The sequence below is a fragment of the Pseudorca crassidens genome, chromosome 17 (assembly GCF_039906515.1).
Source record: "Pseudorca crassidens isolate mPseCra1 chromosome 17, mPseCra1.hap1, whole genome shotgun sequence".
Lineage (NCBI taxonomy): Eukaryota > Metazoa > Chordata > Mammalia > Artiodactyla > Delphinidae > Pseudorca > Pseudorca crassidens.
This window is the reverse complement of record NC_090312.1, coordinates 37,185,408-37,203,536: the sequence shown is the minus strand read 5'-3', so window position 1 is coordinate 37,203,536 and position 18,129 is coordinate 37,185,408. Positions and strand designations below refer to the sequence as shown.

Sequence of the window (18,129 nt, the reverse complement as noted above, 5' to 3'; positions counted from 1 at the left end):
GAGCTTTAAGAGAACCATTTCTGATCCTGTCACTCATGCCCGCCCCCCCCATAATTATTTTGTAGATTAGGGAATATATAAAAGTATGCAAGATTCAGAAAACAAAAATGTCTTGATGAGGAAGGATATAAATTTTAAGACCAGTTAGTTCCCTTTTATCAGAAGCAAATCAAGATTAGGTAGGTTAAATGGCTGGAAGCTCAGAAGTAGTGCTTTTAAGATGAAGTAAGAACAATGGGACTATATTATGTTCATTTTTACCAAGTTCCATTGTTAGATAATATGTAAAACGAGGTCCTGGAGCCTTGGACAAGACGGGAGAAATCCAAGTCACTTTTAGGAAAATAATGTGAAAGCCCAGAGGGAGGTTATCAAACTGGAATCTTTGCCTGTGGTTCCCCTCCCACCACATTCCAAGAAAGAATTCTTAGTCATTATGGGGTATGATGCAGGGAGCCCTGAAGACCATGGGAAAATGCAGCAATTAGTGTTACTGCTGATTGATACTGCTGATACTGCTGCTTCCCTGTGGGCTCCACCTGGGTTGGCCAGGCCCAGGTCATCCAGACTGAGGTACAACATAACCAATGGGTTTAATCTAACAGCTGACAGTTACTGAGCACCTACTCTGTGTCAGGTACTGAGATAAGACAATTGATAGGCTTTCTTCACCTGTCCTTTTGAGGGCTGCTATGAAGAAATACCTGTCCTCGCCAGGCTGATTGGATCTGGGATTTGAGTTCATGGGCTATCTCGGAAACCTCCCTATTTGTGTTTTCCTTCCCTAGTAGAGAATATTTAGAAGTGGCCATCAGAGGAAAGTAAGCCTCTAGACTCCCTTGTAGTGTTGTTGCTTATTCTCCACTTAAAAATGAAATATAAGAAAATTAAACAGTCATTGACAAACAGAAGAATAAAATGTAAATATTCCTCTTGTCCTAGAATTGGTGGGATCAGGAGGTTGGAAGGGTGGGGATTTCAAAGAGTTAAAACAACAGACAAAATCATAAAGAGAAAGATGAATTATTTTGATTATGTAAAAATTAAAAACTTGTATAAGACAGATGCCATAAAAAAATAAAAGGCAAATGACAAATTAGTAAAATGGCAAAGGGTTTATGACCTTAAATATGAAGAGCTTTTACAAAACAATAAGACCAAGTTAAAGAGCCTAGTACCAAAATGAACAAAGCATAGGAACAGAGAAATCACTAATGAAGAAATTAAATGATCAATACTTTTTTTTTTTTTCTGCGGTACGTGTGCCTGTCACTGTTGTGGCCTCTCCTGTTGTGGAGCACAGGCTCTGGACACGCAGGCTCAGCAGCTATGGCTCATGGGCCCAGCCGCTCCGCAGCATGTGGGATCTTCCCAGACCGGGGCACAAACCTGCGTCCCCTGCATCCGCAGGCGGACTCTCAACCACTGTGCCACCAGGGAAGCCCCGATCAATACATTTTTGTATTGCTAATAAAAAGATGAAAGTTAAATATAGATTTTTTTTTCTCCCATCAAATTGACTGAGATGGGAAAAAAAAAGTATTCTTTGTTGTCAGTGGTAAGGTAAAATAAGGATTCTTTTTAAAAACTTGAGATATAATTCATATATCATAACATTCATCCTTTACAAATTCAGTAGATTTTAGTATACTTACAAGGTTGTACAATCATCACGACTGTCTAATTCCAGAACATTTTTATCATCACAAAAAGAAATCCCATTCCCATTAGCAGTCACTCCCATCTCCCTTTCCCCTGGCAACTACTGATCTACTTTCTGTCTCTACAGATTTGCTTATTCTGAATATCTCATGTAAATGGAATCATACAATATGTGGCCTTTTGTGTCTGGCTTCTCACTCAGCATAATGTTTTCAAGGTTTATCCATGTTGAAGTGTTGAAGTATGTATCAGTACTTCATTCCTTTTTTATTCTTCCAGTTTTATTAATATATAATTGACATTAGCACTGTATAAAGTTTAAGGCATACAGCATAATGATTTTCCTTACATACATCATGAAATGATTATCACAGTAAGTTTAGAAAGCATCCATCATCTCATATAGATGCAACATTTTTAAAATAGAAAAAAAAAATTTTCCTTATGATGAGAACTCTTAGGATTTATTCTCTTAACAGCTTTCATATATAAAAGAGTTAATTATGTTTATCATGTTGTACATTACATCCCTAGTACTTATTTACCTTGTAACTGGAAATTTGTACCTTTTGACTGCCTTCATCCATTTCCCCCTCCCCTCATTCCCTACTTCTGGTAACCACAAATCTGATCTTTTTTTCTATGAGCTTGTTTATTTGGTTTCGAAGTATAATTGACTGACAACATGTTAGTTCCTGCTATACAACTTAGTGATTTTGTATTTCTATACATTTCAAAATGATCACCACAGTAAGTCTATATGATCTGTCACCATATGAAGATATTACATAATTATTGACTATATTCTCCATACTGTACATTTCATACCTGTGACTCATTTATTTTTGCAAGTGGAAGTTTTTACTTAATGTCCCTCACCTTTTTCTCTCTTTCCCTCAGCCCCTTCCCCTCCAGCAACCATCTGTTTGTTCTCTGTATCTATGACTCTGTTTCTGTTTTATGTTTGTTCGTTTGTTTTGTTTTTATATTCCACATATAAGTGAAATCATACAGTATTTGTTTTTCTCTGTCTGACTTATTTCACTAAGCATAATACCCTCTACATCTATCCATGTTGTCACAAATGGCAAGATTGCATTCTTTTTTATGGCTGAGTAATATTCTATTATATATTTTATGTACATTTATTTATATATGTATGCTACATCTTCTTTATCCATTCATCTATTAGTGGTTTGCTTCCATATTTTGGCTATTGTAAATAATGCTGCAATGAACATAGAGGTCTGTATATCTTTTCTAATTAGTGTTTTTGTTTTCTTCAGATAAACACCCAGGAGTGGAATTGTTGGATTGTATGGTAGTTCTGTTTTTAATTTTTTGAGGAATCTCCGTACTGTTTTCCATACTGGCTGTACCAATTCACATTCCCACCAAGAGTGTACAAGGGTTACACTTTCTCCACGTCCTCACTAACACTTATTATTTGTTGTCTTTTTGATAACAGCCATTCTGACAGGTGTGAGGTGATAGCTCTTTGTCGTTTTAATCTCTGATGATTAACGATTTTGAGCATCTTTTCATGTGCCTGTTGGCCATCTGTGTGTCTTCTTTGGAAAAATGTTTATTCAGATGCTATGCCCATTTTTTAACTGGGTTGTTTGGGTTTTTTTGCTATGAGTTATATGAGTTGTTTGTATATTTTGAATACTAGCTCATCAGATATATGGTTTACAAATATCTTCTCCCATTCAGTAGGTGGCCTTTTCATTTTTTCATAGTTTCCTTTGCTGTGCAAAAACTTTTTAGTTTGATGTAGTCCCATTTGTTTGTTTTTACTTTTGTTTCCCTTGTCTGAGGAGACATATCCAAAAAAATATTACTAAGACCAGTGTCTTAGTACTTCACTCCTTGTTATGGAAAATAATATTCTTACATTGATAATATCACATTTTCTTTATTCATTAATCAGTTGATGGACATTTGGGTTGTTTCCACTTTTTGGCTTTTATGAATAATGCTTTTGTGAACATTCATGTACAAGTATTTTTGGTTTGTGTTTATGCATGTACATATGTTTTTAATTTTGGGGGGTATATACTTAAAAGCAGAATACTGGGTTATATGGTAACTCTATGTTTAACTTCCAGAGGAACTGCAAGACTGTTTTCCAAAGTGTTTATACCATTTTATATTCTTACCAGCAACATATAAGGATTCCAATTCCTCCACATTCTTGCAAACACTTGTTATGGTTTGCCTCTTTGAGTATAACCATCCTAATGGGTGTAAAGTGGTAACTCCTTAAGGTTTTGATTTGGATTTCCCTAATGACTTATTATGTTGACCGTTTTCCATGTGCTTATTAGCCATTTGTATATCTTGTTTGGAGAAATGTTTATTCAAGTCCTTTGCCCATTTTCAAATTAGGTTGTCTTTTTATTGTTGCATTGTAACCATTATTTTTGTATTCTGGATATTAAACCCTTATCAGATACTTGATTTGCACATAATTTCTCCCATTCTATGGGTTTTTTAACTTTCTTGATAATATCCTCTGATGCACAAAAGTTTTTAATTTTGATGAAGTCCAATTTATCTACTTTTGTTACTTATACCTTTGGTGTCATATATAAAAATCCACTATTAGGACTTCCCTGGCAGTCCAGTGGTTAAGACTCCATGCTCCCAATGCAGGGGGCATGGGTTTGATCCCTGGTCAGGGAACTAAGATCCCACATGCCACGTGGTGTGGCAAAAAAAAATCCACTGTTAAATCCAAGGTCATGTAGATTTACTCCTATGTTTTCTTCTAAGAGTGCTACGGTTTTAGCCCTTATATTTAGGTCATTGATTTATTTTGATTAGTTGAGGTAGGAAGGAGTCCAACTTAGCTTTGATTTTTTGTTTTTGTTGTTGTTTTTTGACATGTAGAAATCTAGTTGTCCTAACACCATTTGTTAAGGAAACTATTCTTTCCTCATTGAATGGACTTGGCACCTTTGTCCAAAATCAGTTGGCCATATCCACACACTTATGGTCAATTAATCTACAACAAAGGAGGCAAGAATATATAATGGAGAAAAGACAGTCTCTTCAATAAGTGGTACTGGGAAAACTGGACAGCTCCATGTAAAAGAATGAAATTAGAACATTTTCTAACACCATATACAAAAATAAACTCAAAATGGATTAAAGACCTAAATGTAAGACCAGGAACCATAAAACTCCTGAAGAAAATGTAGGCCAAACATCCTTTGACATAAGTTGTAGCAATAGTTTTTTGGATCTGTCTCCTCAGGCAAAGGAAGCAAAAGCGAAAATAAACAAATGGGACCTAATTAAACTAAAAAGCTTTTGCACAGCAAAGGAAACCACCAACAAAACAAAAAGACAACCTATTGAATGGGAGAAGATATTTGTAAATGATAAGATCAATAAGGGGTTAATATCCAACATATATAAACAGCTCCAACAACCCAGGTCAAAACAACGACTCGATTAAAAAATGGGCAGAAGACCTGAATAGACATTTTTCCAAAGGAGATATACAAATGGCCAACAGGCACATGAAAAGATGACCAACATCATTAATCATCAGAGAAATGCAAATCAAAACCACAATGAGAGGGCTTCCCTGGTAGCGCAGTGGTTGAGAGTCCGCCTGCAGATGCAGGGGACACGGGTTCGTGCCCCGGTCCCGGAGGATCCCACATGCTGCGGAGCGGCTGGGCCCATGAGCCGTGGCTGCTGAGCCTGCACGTCCAGAGCTTGTGCTCCACAGCGGGAGAAGCCACAGCAGTGAGAGGCCCGCCTACCGCAAAAAAAATACAAATAAAATAAAATAAAAAATGGTCAGGGGAAAAAAAAAAAACCACAATGAGATATCACCTCACATCTGTCAGAATGGCTATCACCAAAAAGACCGCAAAGAGCAAATGTTGGCAAGGATGTGGAGAAAATGTAACCCTGTGCACTGTTGGCGGGAATGTAAATTGGTATAGCCACTGTGGAAAACGGTATGAGGGTTTCTCACAAAACTAAAAATAGAACTACCATATGATCCAGCAATTCCATTGCAGGGTATATATTCAAATAAAATGAAAACAGATACTGTATGCTAACACATATATATGGAATCTAAAAAAAAATTGGTTATGAAGAACCTAGGGGCAGGACAGGAATAAAGATGCAGACGTAGAGAATGGACTTGAGGACACGGGGAGGGGGAAGGGTAAGCTGGAATGAAGTGAGAGAGTGGCATGGACATATATACACTACCAAATGTAAAATAGATAGCTAGTGGGAAGCAGCTGCATAGCACAGGGAGATCAGCTCGGTGCTTTGTGACCACTTAGAGGGGTGGGATAGGGAGGGTGGGAGGGAGACACAAGAGGGAGGAGATATGGGGATATATGTATATGTATAGCTGATTCACTTTGTTATAAAGCAGAAACTAACACACTATTGTAAAGCAATTATACTCCAATAAAGATGTTAAAAAAAAGAAAACACTAATTTGAAAAGATATATGCACCCCAATGTTCATAGCAGCATTATTTACAATAGCTAGGATATGGAAGCAACTTGTGTCCATCAACAGATGAATGGATAAAGAAAATGTAACACACACACACACACTGCACTACTACTCAGTCTTAAAAAAAGAGTGAAATTTTGCCATTTGCAACAACATGGATGGAATTGGAGGGTATTATGCTTAGTGAAATAAGTCAGAGAAAGAGAAATACTATATGATAAAACTTATATGTGGAATTTAAAAAATAAAATAAAATAGTGGATATAACAAAAAAGAAACAGACTTACAGACATAGAGAACAAACCAGAGGGGAGAGGAAAGCAGGGAGGGACAAGGTAGGGGTATTGGATTAAGTGGTACAAACTACTATGTGTAAAATAAATAAGCTACAAGGGTATATTATACAGCACAGGGAATATAGCCAATATTTTATAATAACTATAAATGGAATATAACCTTTAAAAATTGTGAATCAATATTTTGTACATCTAAAACATATAATATTGTAAATCAACTATACCTCAAAAAAAATAATAAAGGTGTATTAAAACAAACAAACAAACAAAAAAACTACCTGACTGACATGGTCCAAAGCTGTGGTTTTTAGATGTTTCATTGATTTGCATTTGATAAAAATTCAAACATATTTTACCCTAAGAAAACAATCACATGGCCATAGATGCATGGGTTTATTTCTGGACTCTCTATTTCATTGGTTTATATGTCTATCCTTATGTCGTACCACGCTGTTTTGATTACTGTAGCTTTCCATAAGTTTTGAAGTCTGAAGTGTAAGTCCTTTGATTTTGTTCTCTTTTTCAAGATTGTTTTGGCTATTCTAGGCCCCTTGAAATTCCACATGAATTTGAGGATCAGCTTTTCCATTTCTGCCCAAAAGGCTGTGGAGTTTTGATAGGGATTATGTTGAATCTGTAGACTGCTTTGTATAGTATTAATATTTTAACAACATTAAGTCTTCCTATCTATGATCAAGAGATGTTTTTCCATTTATTTAATTTCTATTTTTTAAAGGATCTTTTTTTTTTTTTTTTTTAGATGTTGGGGGTAGGAGTTTATTAATTAATTTATTTTTGCTGTGTTGGTGTTGGGTCTTCGTTTCTGTGCGAGGGCTTTCTCTAGTTGTGGCAAGCGGGGGCCACTCTTCATCATGGTGTGCGGGCCTCTCACTATCACGGCCTCTCTTGTCGCGGAGCACAGTCTCCAGACGCGCAGGCTCAGTAGTTGTGGCTCACGGGCCTAGTTGCTCTGCGGCATGTGGGATCTTCCCAGACCAGGGGTTGAACCTGTGTCCCCTGCATTAGCAGGCAGATTCTCAACCACTGCGCCACCAGGGAAGCCCTATTTAATTTCTTTCAGCAATATTTATTATACAAGTCTTTCACTGCCTTGGTTAAGTTTATTCCTAAATATTTTATTCCTTTGGATGCTACTGTAAATGTAATTATTTTCGTAATTTCCTTTCAGGATTTTTCATTGCTAATTTATAGAAACAACTGATTTTTGTATGTTGATCTTGTACTCTGAAATCACTGAATTTGCTTATTAGCTCTAGTAGTGGTTTGTGTGTGTGTGTATTCTTTGGGAATATATGTACATTTATATATATATAGGTATAGATAGATAATCTATATATAATCATGTCATCTATGACATAATCATGTCATCTCTGTAGATAATCATGTCATCTCTGTAGATAATCATGTCATCTATGAATAGAGATAGTTTTACTTTTTCTTTTCAATATATATGCCTTTTATTTCTTTTTCTTGTCTAATTGATCAGGCTACAACTTCCAGTACAATGTTGAGTAGCTGCAGTGAAAACAGCATCTTTGTCTTATTCCTGAGCTTCAGGGGAAAGCTTTCAGGATTTCACTATTGAGTATGATGTTAGCTGTTTTTCATAAAAGTACTTTATCATGTTGAGAAATTTTACTTCTCTTCTTAGTTTTCTGAGTGTTTTTATCATGAAGGGGTGTTGGATTTTGTCAAGTTCCTTTTCAATGTCAGTTATGACCGTGTCAGTTTTTCCCCTTGTCCTTTAATGTCATCTGTTGCACAGATTGATTTTCTACTGTTGAACTACTCTTCCATTCCTGAGATAAATCCCACTTGGTCATGATGTATAATCCTTTTAACAGTTTGCTAGTATTTCATTGAGGATTTTTGTATCTACCAGCTACCCAAACCACCCCACCCCAGGGTACTGAAGTCTTTGTGGTCTTCAGATCTAATGATTTTCTTTAATCCTTATGCAGTCAAAACTCTTGGCCATTCCTTCCTTTGATATTGGTTACTGTTTACTCCTTTCTCCCTGAAATACTCTTTCTTCTTGGTTTCTGAGGCAGTACACCCTCCTGTTTTCTCTCTCATTTCTAGGTACTCCTCCATCTCCACTGGAGATTCTGATCATCCTTTAAGCGTTTTGTTTTTGTTTTTGTTGTTGTTTTTGTTTTTGCAGTATGCAGGCCTCTCACTGTTTAGGCCTCTCCCGTTGCAGAGCACAGGCTCCAGACATGCAGGCTCAGTGGCCATGGCTTACGGGCCCAGCCGCTCCGTGGCATGTGGGATCTTCCCGGACCGGGGCACAAACCCGTGTCCCCTGCATCTGCAGGCGGACTCTCAACCACTGTGCCACCAGGGAAGCCCCCCTTTAAGTTTTTTATTTCTTAGGATCCTTTGGAAGATCTCGGTGACTCCATTCACACTCAAACTTCAGTGATCCTTTTTTTGCCAGCAATTCCCAAGTCAATGTCTCTAGATAAGGCCTCCTCTGACCTACATTTGGAGCTACCTCCTGAACAACTCCTCTGGAATGTCCCACAGGTAGTTAAATACCCAACAGGACTCACAAGTCTTTCATGTTCAGGCCTCTGCTTACCTTTGCAGGAAAATGTTAAGGGGCATTTCAGTCTTAAGGAAAGAGGTACAGCATTTATTTCATTTGAATCTCAGTTATGTTGGTTTCTAGCTCTTCATGCTTGAGAGAATTCCTTAGCTTCTTCCATGTGTTTCTCTTGCTTCATTTGTAATGTGGGGACAATACTTGGTATGAAGATTAACGATAATGAAAATGATAATGTATGTAAAGGTCTTGACCCATGTTAAGTTCTAAATAAATGGCAGCTATTTAGTAATAGTATTGGTCAGACATACAAGGGAATAGAAAATAATACTAGCTGTCCATCGTTTCTACTGACACTGACTTAAGCTTCCATCCATTTTTATGCTGGGTGGGACTTGAGCAGCAGATTCCAGATGAAGAGTACTGGAGCCTTGCTCTGGGTCCCATTTGGGGATTTATCTCTATAATAAGATCATCTTTTTATTGTTAAGCCCCTTTTGGTAAGTGATCCAAAACTGGATGTTATTCTGCTGTATAGAAAGCTGTATTTATTAATTAGTGTGTTTTTATACTCATTGCTTGCCTTAAGGTGATCATCCATCCACTGATTTTTATTTAAGTACTAGTGGTTTTCTACTTCCTCTGTCTTTGTGCTTCAAATTCTGGCTTTACCATTCATGAAACAGAATGGGAAATAGATTCATTAAAAATCAGATTAGAATTTGTTACAAGAGAAAGCTGGGAAGTTTCTGCATTTAGTGCTTTGAAATGATGAATTGCTTTGTTTTAAATATTAAGACACCCATCAATGAAATATTTATGCATCATTTGCCTATTTAAATATCAATTCAATAATCAATTATTTAAGCTCTGATAAGTACCTGAAATCTTTCAATCAAGATCAAAGGAACTTTTAAGTTTGAATAAGGTATTGTACTGGAAATTTTACTGTCTTTTTAAGGTTCACTTTAAAAACCAGGTGCCTGTTTTATGTGAGTTCTTTGCTAAAATCATTTTTAAATGGCTTAAAAATCACTTGGACTTTTTTTTTTTTTTTCAAATTATCTTCTCCCAGTCCCTTAACATAAGGAAAGGGTGCCCTAACTTTGGGTGCAATTATTGTATTCAAGTTTTAGTAACTTCATTCATTCATTTCTAAACTGTAAATGGAAGAAAAGTACATATTTTGTAAGACCTACCTCGATACGTATGCGTTGATGAAGGGAATGATTTTGAAATGCCGCTTTTCACGTCCCAAGCTCTTCAGCGTTTGAAGAGTTAAATCCGGGGTTGGCTTCCGTCCCTAGCCCGGGAAGCCACTAGGGCTCGGAGCGCGACCTCGACCTCCGCTGTTAACCCTCTGGGCCAACCGGCCCCCCAGAGGCGCCGGAACCGCCGGATTCCGCCCGAGGGGCGGGCCCACTCTGCCTGGCTTCTCCCGCGACCCCGCCCCTGCGCCGGCACCGCCGCGGCCTCCCTGGTAGTTGCTCGCGATGATGCAAACACTCACTTCCCGCATCCACTCCCCACAGAGGCCGCGGAGCCGGCGCCTGCCGGGCGCGCCGCCGAGCCGCGCGCCATGGGCAACATCCAGAAGAAGCTGACTGGCAAGAGCGAGGGCGGCAGGCGGCCGCAGAGGGGCGCGCCGCGGCGGGGCCGGGCGCCGGAGGCCGGCGCGGACAAGCGGGACCGGCCGCGGGCCCCGGCGACGGCGGGCGGCTCCAATGGGCACCCGGGCGGCGGGCGGCGCTCGGGGGGCCCCGCGGCCAGCGCGTCCCCTGGTCCCGGCGCGTCCCCCGGACCTGGCGCGCCGCCGGCGCCGGCGCCCGCCGCCCCAGTCGGCCCCGCCGGCCTGAAGAGCCAGGGCAACGAGCTCTTTAAAATCGGGCAGTTCGCCGAGGCGGCTCTCAGGTACTCGGCGGTGATCGCGCAGCTGGAGCCTGCAGGTGAGTGAGCTTCGCCCACGGGGTCCCTGGCCCCTCGGGCTGCGGCTCGCGGGACCTAAAGGGGCCAACGCGGGAGAGGCGCGGGCCACCTCCCGATTGACAGGCGCTCACCCTGTAGGTTCCTTCCCAGTAACCGAGGGCAGGGCGGGAGCGACTCCACCTCCGGGAGCTGTACCTTGGAACGCGTAGCGTGTGCCCGGGCGGGGCACGGTTGCCGCGGTCCCTTACGGGCTTGGCCTCTCTGGCCACTGCGGGCACAGGGAGGTCCTCGGAGCTGCATTAGCAGCGGGGTGTAGGACTGCAGTGCCGCGGGAGACCTCAGTTGTCTGTTGAACTGTGATTTCGCTAATGGATTTTAACTGTATTTAATTAAATGTGATTTTAGGAAGTGGAAATGCAGATGATCTAAGTATCTTATATTCAAATAGAGCAGCATGTTACCTAAAAGACGGAAATTGCAGTGGCTGCATTCAAGATTGTAACAGGTAAACTGCCCGTTTTCAGCTTTGTCAAGAGATTATCATTTCACTGTGATGAATGCAGTATTTAATATAGTAAATTTTCTGCATAAGAGTCTAATTAAGACATTTAAGATGTGTTAATTGGTTAATACATAAAACTTGTAAATCCTTTCACATATATGAAGACAATTAAAGAAGATTGTGCAAACTTTTTTCACTTCCACTGCTATCACCTTAATTCATACTCTTTTTCACATCAGTCTCAGAGTACTGGAGAAGCCTTCTAACTAGTCTCTCTGCTTCCTCCAATCCACTGTGGCATCAGAATAGCTTTTCCTGAAGCATTATTTTGTGCAGACTGTTTCAGCGGGTGTTCAGTGGCTCAGTATGGTCTTCTAGATAATTATAACCTCCTCTGTCACCACACTGCCCCCCAAAAAAGCTTTCTGCTCCCATTTGGTTCATATCTATAATGCCCTTTATACATCTTTGCTTTTCAGAAATCCTTCCTCTTCAGCTTCCCCATCCTCTCTGCTTTCCTGATCACCTCGGGCTCCCTGGTCATCTGCATGGCTGTAATGCTTGCACTGTCACTCTCACACCTGTAGGTACTTATGTCATCCACTGCATTGGATTTTAAGCTCCCTGAGGTCAAGAATCATGTATTATAGGGTTGCATCCCTCAAGCACATTAGTCACCCATGGTACTCAACAAGTTACATGCTGAGATGGATGAATATATTTACATGAATAAAAAGTATCATTTTACCATTAAATAATAAGCCTGCTTCAGGAGCCCTTTGGAAAGAAGCTACTATTAGTGCATCTAAAAAATAAGAAGCCATAGGTACTGGTTTAACCTTCACAGTTTTGGTTTACTCCTGTAGTCTGGTATAATTGTTAATATCATCCCCATTCACTCTCAGAAGCCCTAGTTTGGACAGTAGCATGTGTGGACACCTTGATTATAAGGTAAACAGTTTTTTTTTCCATTGATAGTATCAGTTTATTGATATGGATAAAATCTTGCTGGTATCTGTGCCTGCAGTTTAAAAAGAAGGCCGTGAGCTGCTTGGATTTTTTGCCGATTTTACATATTCATATTTAAAATCAATAATATTTATATTCACATTGGTCTGACTCTAGACCCCACCTACTGCTGTGCTATCTCACACTAGCTAATTGTTAGGTTTTCAGGATCTTGTGAGTTGGTTGAAGTCAAGTTGGTAGTTGAAATCTGCCATGGTTGGAGTACTACTAATACCATGAAAATTGGCAAATGACCCAAACCTGGGCCTCTTTACTCAGGAGAGCCGGTTGTTAAACATTTACCGCTGCCCATAACTAACAACAAGACCACGTGTATTTGCAGATTATCAGACACGTTGTGATTTGCAGCTAAGAACCTTCCAGTTCAAGTGTGTGATGGTAATATATTACCCTTCAGACTTGTCTGAGGTCTTCCTTCAGTGAGTGAGTTCAGGACTTTAGTTACAAACAGTGGACTCACTTTATCCTTAAGTGAGAGTAAGGTGGCAGATATTTTCTTGCTAAAATGTGTTGTTTCAGTGTAGACCCAGGAGGAAGTCACAGAGGAGACTCTGGGGTCAGGAGTGGGGGTGGGCACTAGAATGGAGGTTTGCCCTGGAGGAGCGCGGGAAATTGCCTGCAGGGGAGGGAGGGAGGGAGGGAGGTGGGTGGTGGTTTAGGTAAGGTGTCCTTAGTTAAAAGCTGTGTTCTAGGCTGAGGAATCTGGTTCTGCTGGTCAGTACTGACCTTTCTAGAAGCCGACCTACTTAGATGTTTTCTTTGATACCTGGTGTATGAGTCTCAGCATAAGGAGCATGGTGTGATTTTACGCCAAAGCAGCGATTCTCAAACTCATTTCAGTGCCAGGGAAACCATGATTTACTTATGTGAACATGTTGAACTATGGCTGTATTTAAATATGTATAAACTAGGAACCAATTATTAGCAGAAGGATGACTGTTTTCTCTTCACCTGAAAAAGATTACATACATTTTAAATGGAGCCTATTTTTTAGTTTTTCAGTTAATTATCTTTGCTCCTTGGAGAGTTGTTTCCTGTTGCAGGAGCACTTATTACAAAACAAGTGGTAGCAGGATTCAAACAGAGAAAAAGAAAAACTGCCCAGGGCAAAGTTTAAAATAAGGGAGAGGGGGAACCTATGAAATAACTTTGTATGCATTTTTGGGGGAAAGTCTTTGATTTTAAGTGTCTACACTCCTGGGGCCTACTCTGAAGCACTTCCCTTGAGCTCTTTCCCAGGCGCTTATGGAGAGCAGCTGCTGGGAGCATGAGGCTGTTTGAGGAGCTCAGTGGCTGCAGGCCCTGCCCTCTCCTCCCCTCAGCATCTCCAGGTTTCTAGGTTAGGCTTCCAGGTGAAGCATGAAACAGGGTTATGACACCTAAGAAAAGTTTAAAACCAAATGATTTTAAACAATAAAACAATTTCTAGAAATAATTCTAGAATTATTTCTAGAAATTCTAGAATTATTTCTAGAAATTACTTGTCATTCTCATAATTGCTTATCAGCTAAAAGAAAAATCTTCACTGTTCCCATCTGTCAGAGAATCTTTTTGGGTTATCTAAACCACATCAAAAATCTTTCAGCTGATTTTCCATTGAGGGTATTCTGACAGAATCAAGACGAATGAATGTTGCCTAGTAATTCTCTGCTTTTTCTCATCTTTGTTGCTCACAGACGGACTTGAAATTAGAAGACGATTTAAGAGTCTTAACTGTGTTAACTTGAATAGTTAAGCTTTTGTAAACTCTGGTTTAAAAGTTCTCTGTGTTTGTTTTTATGAATGGATGTGCTTTTTTTTTTTCTTTTTTTCTTCTAGTGGAATTCTCACTTAAAAGCTCACATTCATTTTCAGGATTGCGGTTAAAGAGAAAAAACCTTGCATTTACTTGGCTGGGCAATGCTAAAAATTAAATGCATCATCTCATTCAGTTTTAGATTCCACGCCTACCTCAGGTCTCTCTTGTGGATAAATAGCACCTTGGGTGTTGGAAGTCTTTGGTAAAATGGGGGTAGTCTTGTGTTTGTGACCTATATTTATAATCACTGTGTAGTTAATATTCCCTAAGCATTTAACTAAGGTAGATTTAAGGCAGTGGTACAGATGCCCAGAAACCTGTTTTCTAGTGTTTGAGTGTTTTTAATAGACTTTAATTTTATTTTTAAAATAACTTTTACTGGTCACGAGTAATACATACCTATTATACAAAAAAGTCTTAAAACCCAGTACAACGCAAAGAAGATCATTAAAATCATCCCCAATCCTAACACTTAGGCAAAGCAAAATTGGTTATTTTTCAAAGAAATGAAGCTAATTAGGTTTAATGACATTTCTAGAACAAATTCTATGATACACAGCTGAGGAACACACCCAGTTGAGTATCTGTACGATGTAGAGCAGCGGTCCCCAGCCTTTTTGGCACCAGGGACCAGTTTCGCGGAAGACAACTTTTCCTCGGATTGGGGGGATGGTTCAGGAAGTAATGCAAGGGGCTGTGAAGATGGGGAGCGGCAGATGAAGCTTCACTTGCTCACCCACCGTTCACCTCCTGCTGTGCAGCCCGGCTCCTAACAGGCCGTGGACCGGTACCGGTCCGTGGCCCAGGGATTGGGGATCCCTGAATGGCAGGTGACTCTGAGTTCCTTTATCTGTGGTGCTCTTGTTTCTGTTCGTGGTAGAAAGAGTGTAGGCCCTGCAGGTTCATTTGGGAGGGGTTTGCCGAGTCCCTCCAGTGGCCTGGCAGTGATCTAGGCACTGGGATACAGTGGTGATCAGCTCCCGCAACGCCAGTGCTTTCCTGCAGCTTAAATTCAGAAGAACGGGCACGTGGGCAGACTGCTCCCTGTGTCTCTCCATTTCCTCACCTGCAACATGAACATGTTACTATTTACCTTGCAGGCTTGTTGTGACATTAGATGAGAATGTCTGCAGAGACTAGCAATGGCAGATGTTGTCGGAGCTTCCTCCTTCCAGATCACTGTAGACAGGTATAGACAGCAGATCTCTAGGACTGTTGGGGAAAAAGTCAAGAAGCCCTCACTTGTGCTTTTCCTGAAGCAAGTTAAATGTCTGATATATAAACTGCTCATGCATAAGAATTACCAGAAGAGCAAACCTTTATCCCCGCTGTGGGCAGTCTGGCACGGAGATTTGTTAGTGGCTTATTAGCTCTTCATAGGATCTCTGCACGAAGTTCTTCTTTACAGTTTCAGCTGATTTTGTTAAAACTAAGAGTACAATAGTTTTCATTCATAAATACAATCTTTTGATTGTATTCTTTGTTTCAGAATATAATGAAGTGCCTTAAGTAGTGAGGTAGCTTTAAGCAGTTACTTCAGACAAAACCAAGGAACATAACCTTGAAATACATCTCTAGTGATATTGGAAATGCTTCATAGACTAAAAAGTACAAGGTGAAAATTCATGACTTACAAGAAATCATTGGGTACTTACTCCCTTGATTTCCTCGGGTCTATGTTTGAAGCCCTTTGGCAGCAAGTAAATCATAATCAGCTGTATTAAGTTTTGGAGAGCTTATTTTCAAAATGCAGTGTAGGTTTTGTGGTTCTGTGCTAAGTGCCTTATTAAATACATAGGTGCAAATAAAAATTTTCCTTTTAATCTGTCAATAACAAGAACCTGTTGAAAGCCTACTCTGTGCTTGGTGCCATGATGGGCTCTGCTAGTACACAGGGGAGTGGGAGGGAGGGCACCGCCTGCTGTCGGGGAGTTCAGTCTCACCGGGGGAAAGAGCAGATGCCAAAGGGCTTCGATACTGTTTTAAAAGAAAGGAGGTAACCACAGATTTGATTGCTCTGCTACTCTGGGTTTGCCTTTCTGGTATGTTGCCAGATCCCCAAGGTAAAATATCAGATATGAATGCATGTGAGAGTCCAGTCCTATCGGATACATTCAGTTAGCGTAAGTAAGGGAGTAATTTTCAAAACAAATGACAGTGTAATATTTCTGTCTCCTTTAGGGCTCTGGAACTTCGTCCATTCTCAATCAAGCCTCTTCTTCGACGAGCAATGGCCTATGAAGCTTTAGAGCAGTATCAGAAAGCTTATGTGGATTATAAAACAGTGTTGCAAATAGACTGCGGAATCCAGATAGCAAATGACAGTGTTAACAGGTAACCTGATCAGAGGCAGCCGCCTGAGGTCTAGTTGTTTTCTAATGGAATGAGATTTTATTTTCCTCCCCTCCTTCAAGAACGATGTCAAAGTGTAGACGTGTTCTTCGTTATTGGCATTACATGAATGATTGTCTTCTTTCATTCCTTCAAAACCAAATGGTTTTGATGGATATCTTCATGGGCCTGCTAGATATTTGTGTTATGTGCCCTTTAAATAGACACTCACCTAGGATGAGTATTAACTTAAAATGGCAAAATAGCACAGAATTTGGTTCTAATTTATATTATGACCTATTTACCCCCTGGGTGAGAATGGGAAGGTAAGAATTTCCAGACTTCATAAATTGCTTTCAGGTGAACTTTGAAAATTACTACTTGGATAACATTTCTAGGTATGTAGAATATTTTCTGGTCGCATTTGTCCAAAGTATAATTTCTTCCAAGTATGTGTATATTACACTGAGCCTTGTGTTGGTCTAGTGTACCATGCCCCACTCCCCACAAAAAGACAGAAAGGGAAAAAAAAAAATGACATAGCCTCTGTCTTTAAGTAAACTAGAACATAGCTAGGGGGAACAACTTAACATAAGACAGATTCTCCCCAAGTGTGAACATTAGTGAGGTGGGGATCACAGAGAGGTGAGGCTGCCTTTGTCTGTGTGGGCCACAGTTGTTGGAGAGGTGAAGGGCGTTGAGAGACCACGAGGGGACCTTGAACAAAGCTATGGAAAATGAGAATGGCAGGTTTCGGATTAATTCCTTTTTTGAGATCCTGCCTTACCTCCCCACGTGGTCCCACTGCACTTTGGAGAAAAACTCTTGGAAAGATTCGTGTGGAGAGTGGGCTTGGTGCTTCCACTCTGTGGTCGCTCAGGACCTGTCTGGTCCCAGCCTGTCCGGAAGTAAAGGGTAGATATTGGTTATTGGATCTGAGTGGGACCAGATGGAACCGTGGGCATTCACGGCTTGGTCTCCATCCTGTAAAATCAGGCGTGTCACTGAGAGCTCTCCAAGCCTTTTCTCCTGCTGCACAGCTGCCTTGCTGCACGTCATCTGCTGCCTCCTCATATGTGTCTGAAGGCTCTTCTTCCCCCTTTTTGTCTGGTTAATTCCTTCTTGTCCCGAAGAAGAGGACTTTCCCTGATCCACCATCTCCCCAGCACACGTGCCCTTCAGGCTCCTTTCCTACCACCTATGCCTTCTTTCCATATTGTTTGTAAATTCTCTGCCTTCTCTTTTTGTAAAGTTCTTTTTCTCTTATTCTTCTAGGAGTTCCTGGAGGTCGGGGTTGTGTTTTATCTGTCTCTGTAGTTGCGGTACTTTGTACAGTAGGCATCCTCAGTAAAATTGTGTGGAATGAATGCATTCTCCAACAGACAGAGCGTGGCTCACCCATGCTGTGGAATTCTGCTCTTAATTTGCCCATCCTCTGTGTGGGAGTCTCCGAGATGGTTGGGGAAAGTAGGATCTTTTCCCAGGGTTAGGGGTTCTCATGAAACAAAGAAGCAT

General features: G+C 40.5%; 1 protein-coding gene across 2 annotated transcripts in view; it reads left to right on the top strand.

The window, feature by feature from the left end:
* SPAG1 (sperm associated antigen 1) overlaps positions 1–18,129 on the top strand; it is a 98,599-nt gene that overhangs the window by 59,014 nt on the left and 21,456 nt on the right. For both annotated transcript variants that reach the window (XM_067711627.1, XM_067711628.1), the window contains 3 exons: positions 10,561–10,974; positions 11,360–11,459; positions 16,465–16,617. In XM_067711627.1, the coding sequence (XP_067567728.1) occupies positions 10,561–10,974; positions 11,360–11,459; positions 16,465–16,617 (667 nt within the window). The remainder of the gene's footprint in view (positions 1–10,560; positions 10,975–11,359; positions 11,460–16,464; positions 16,618–18,129) is intronic.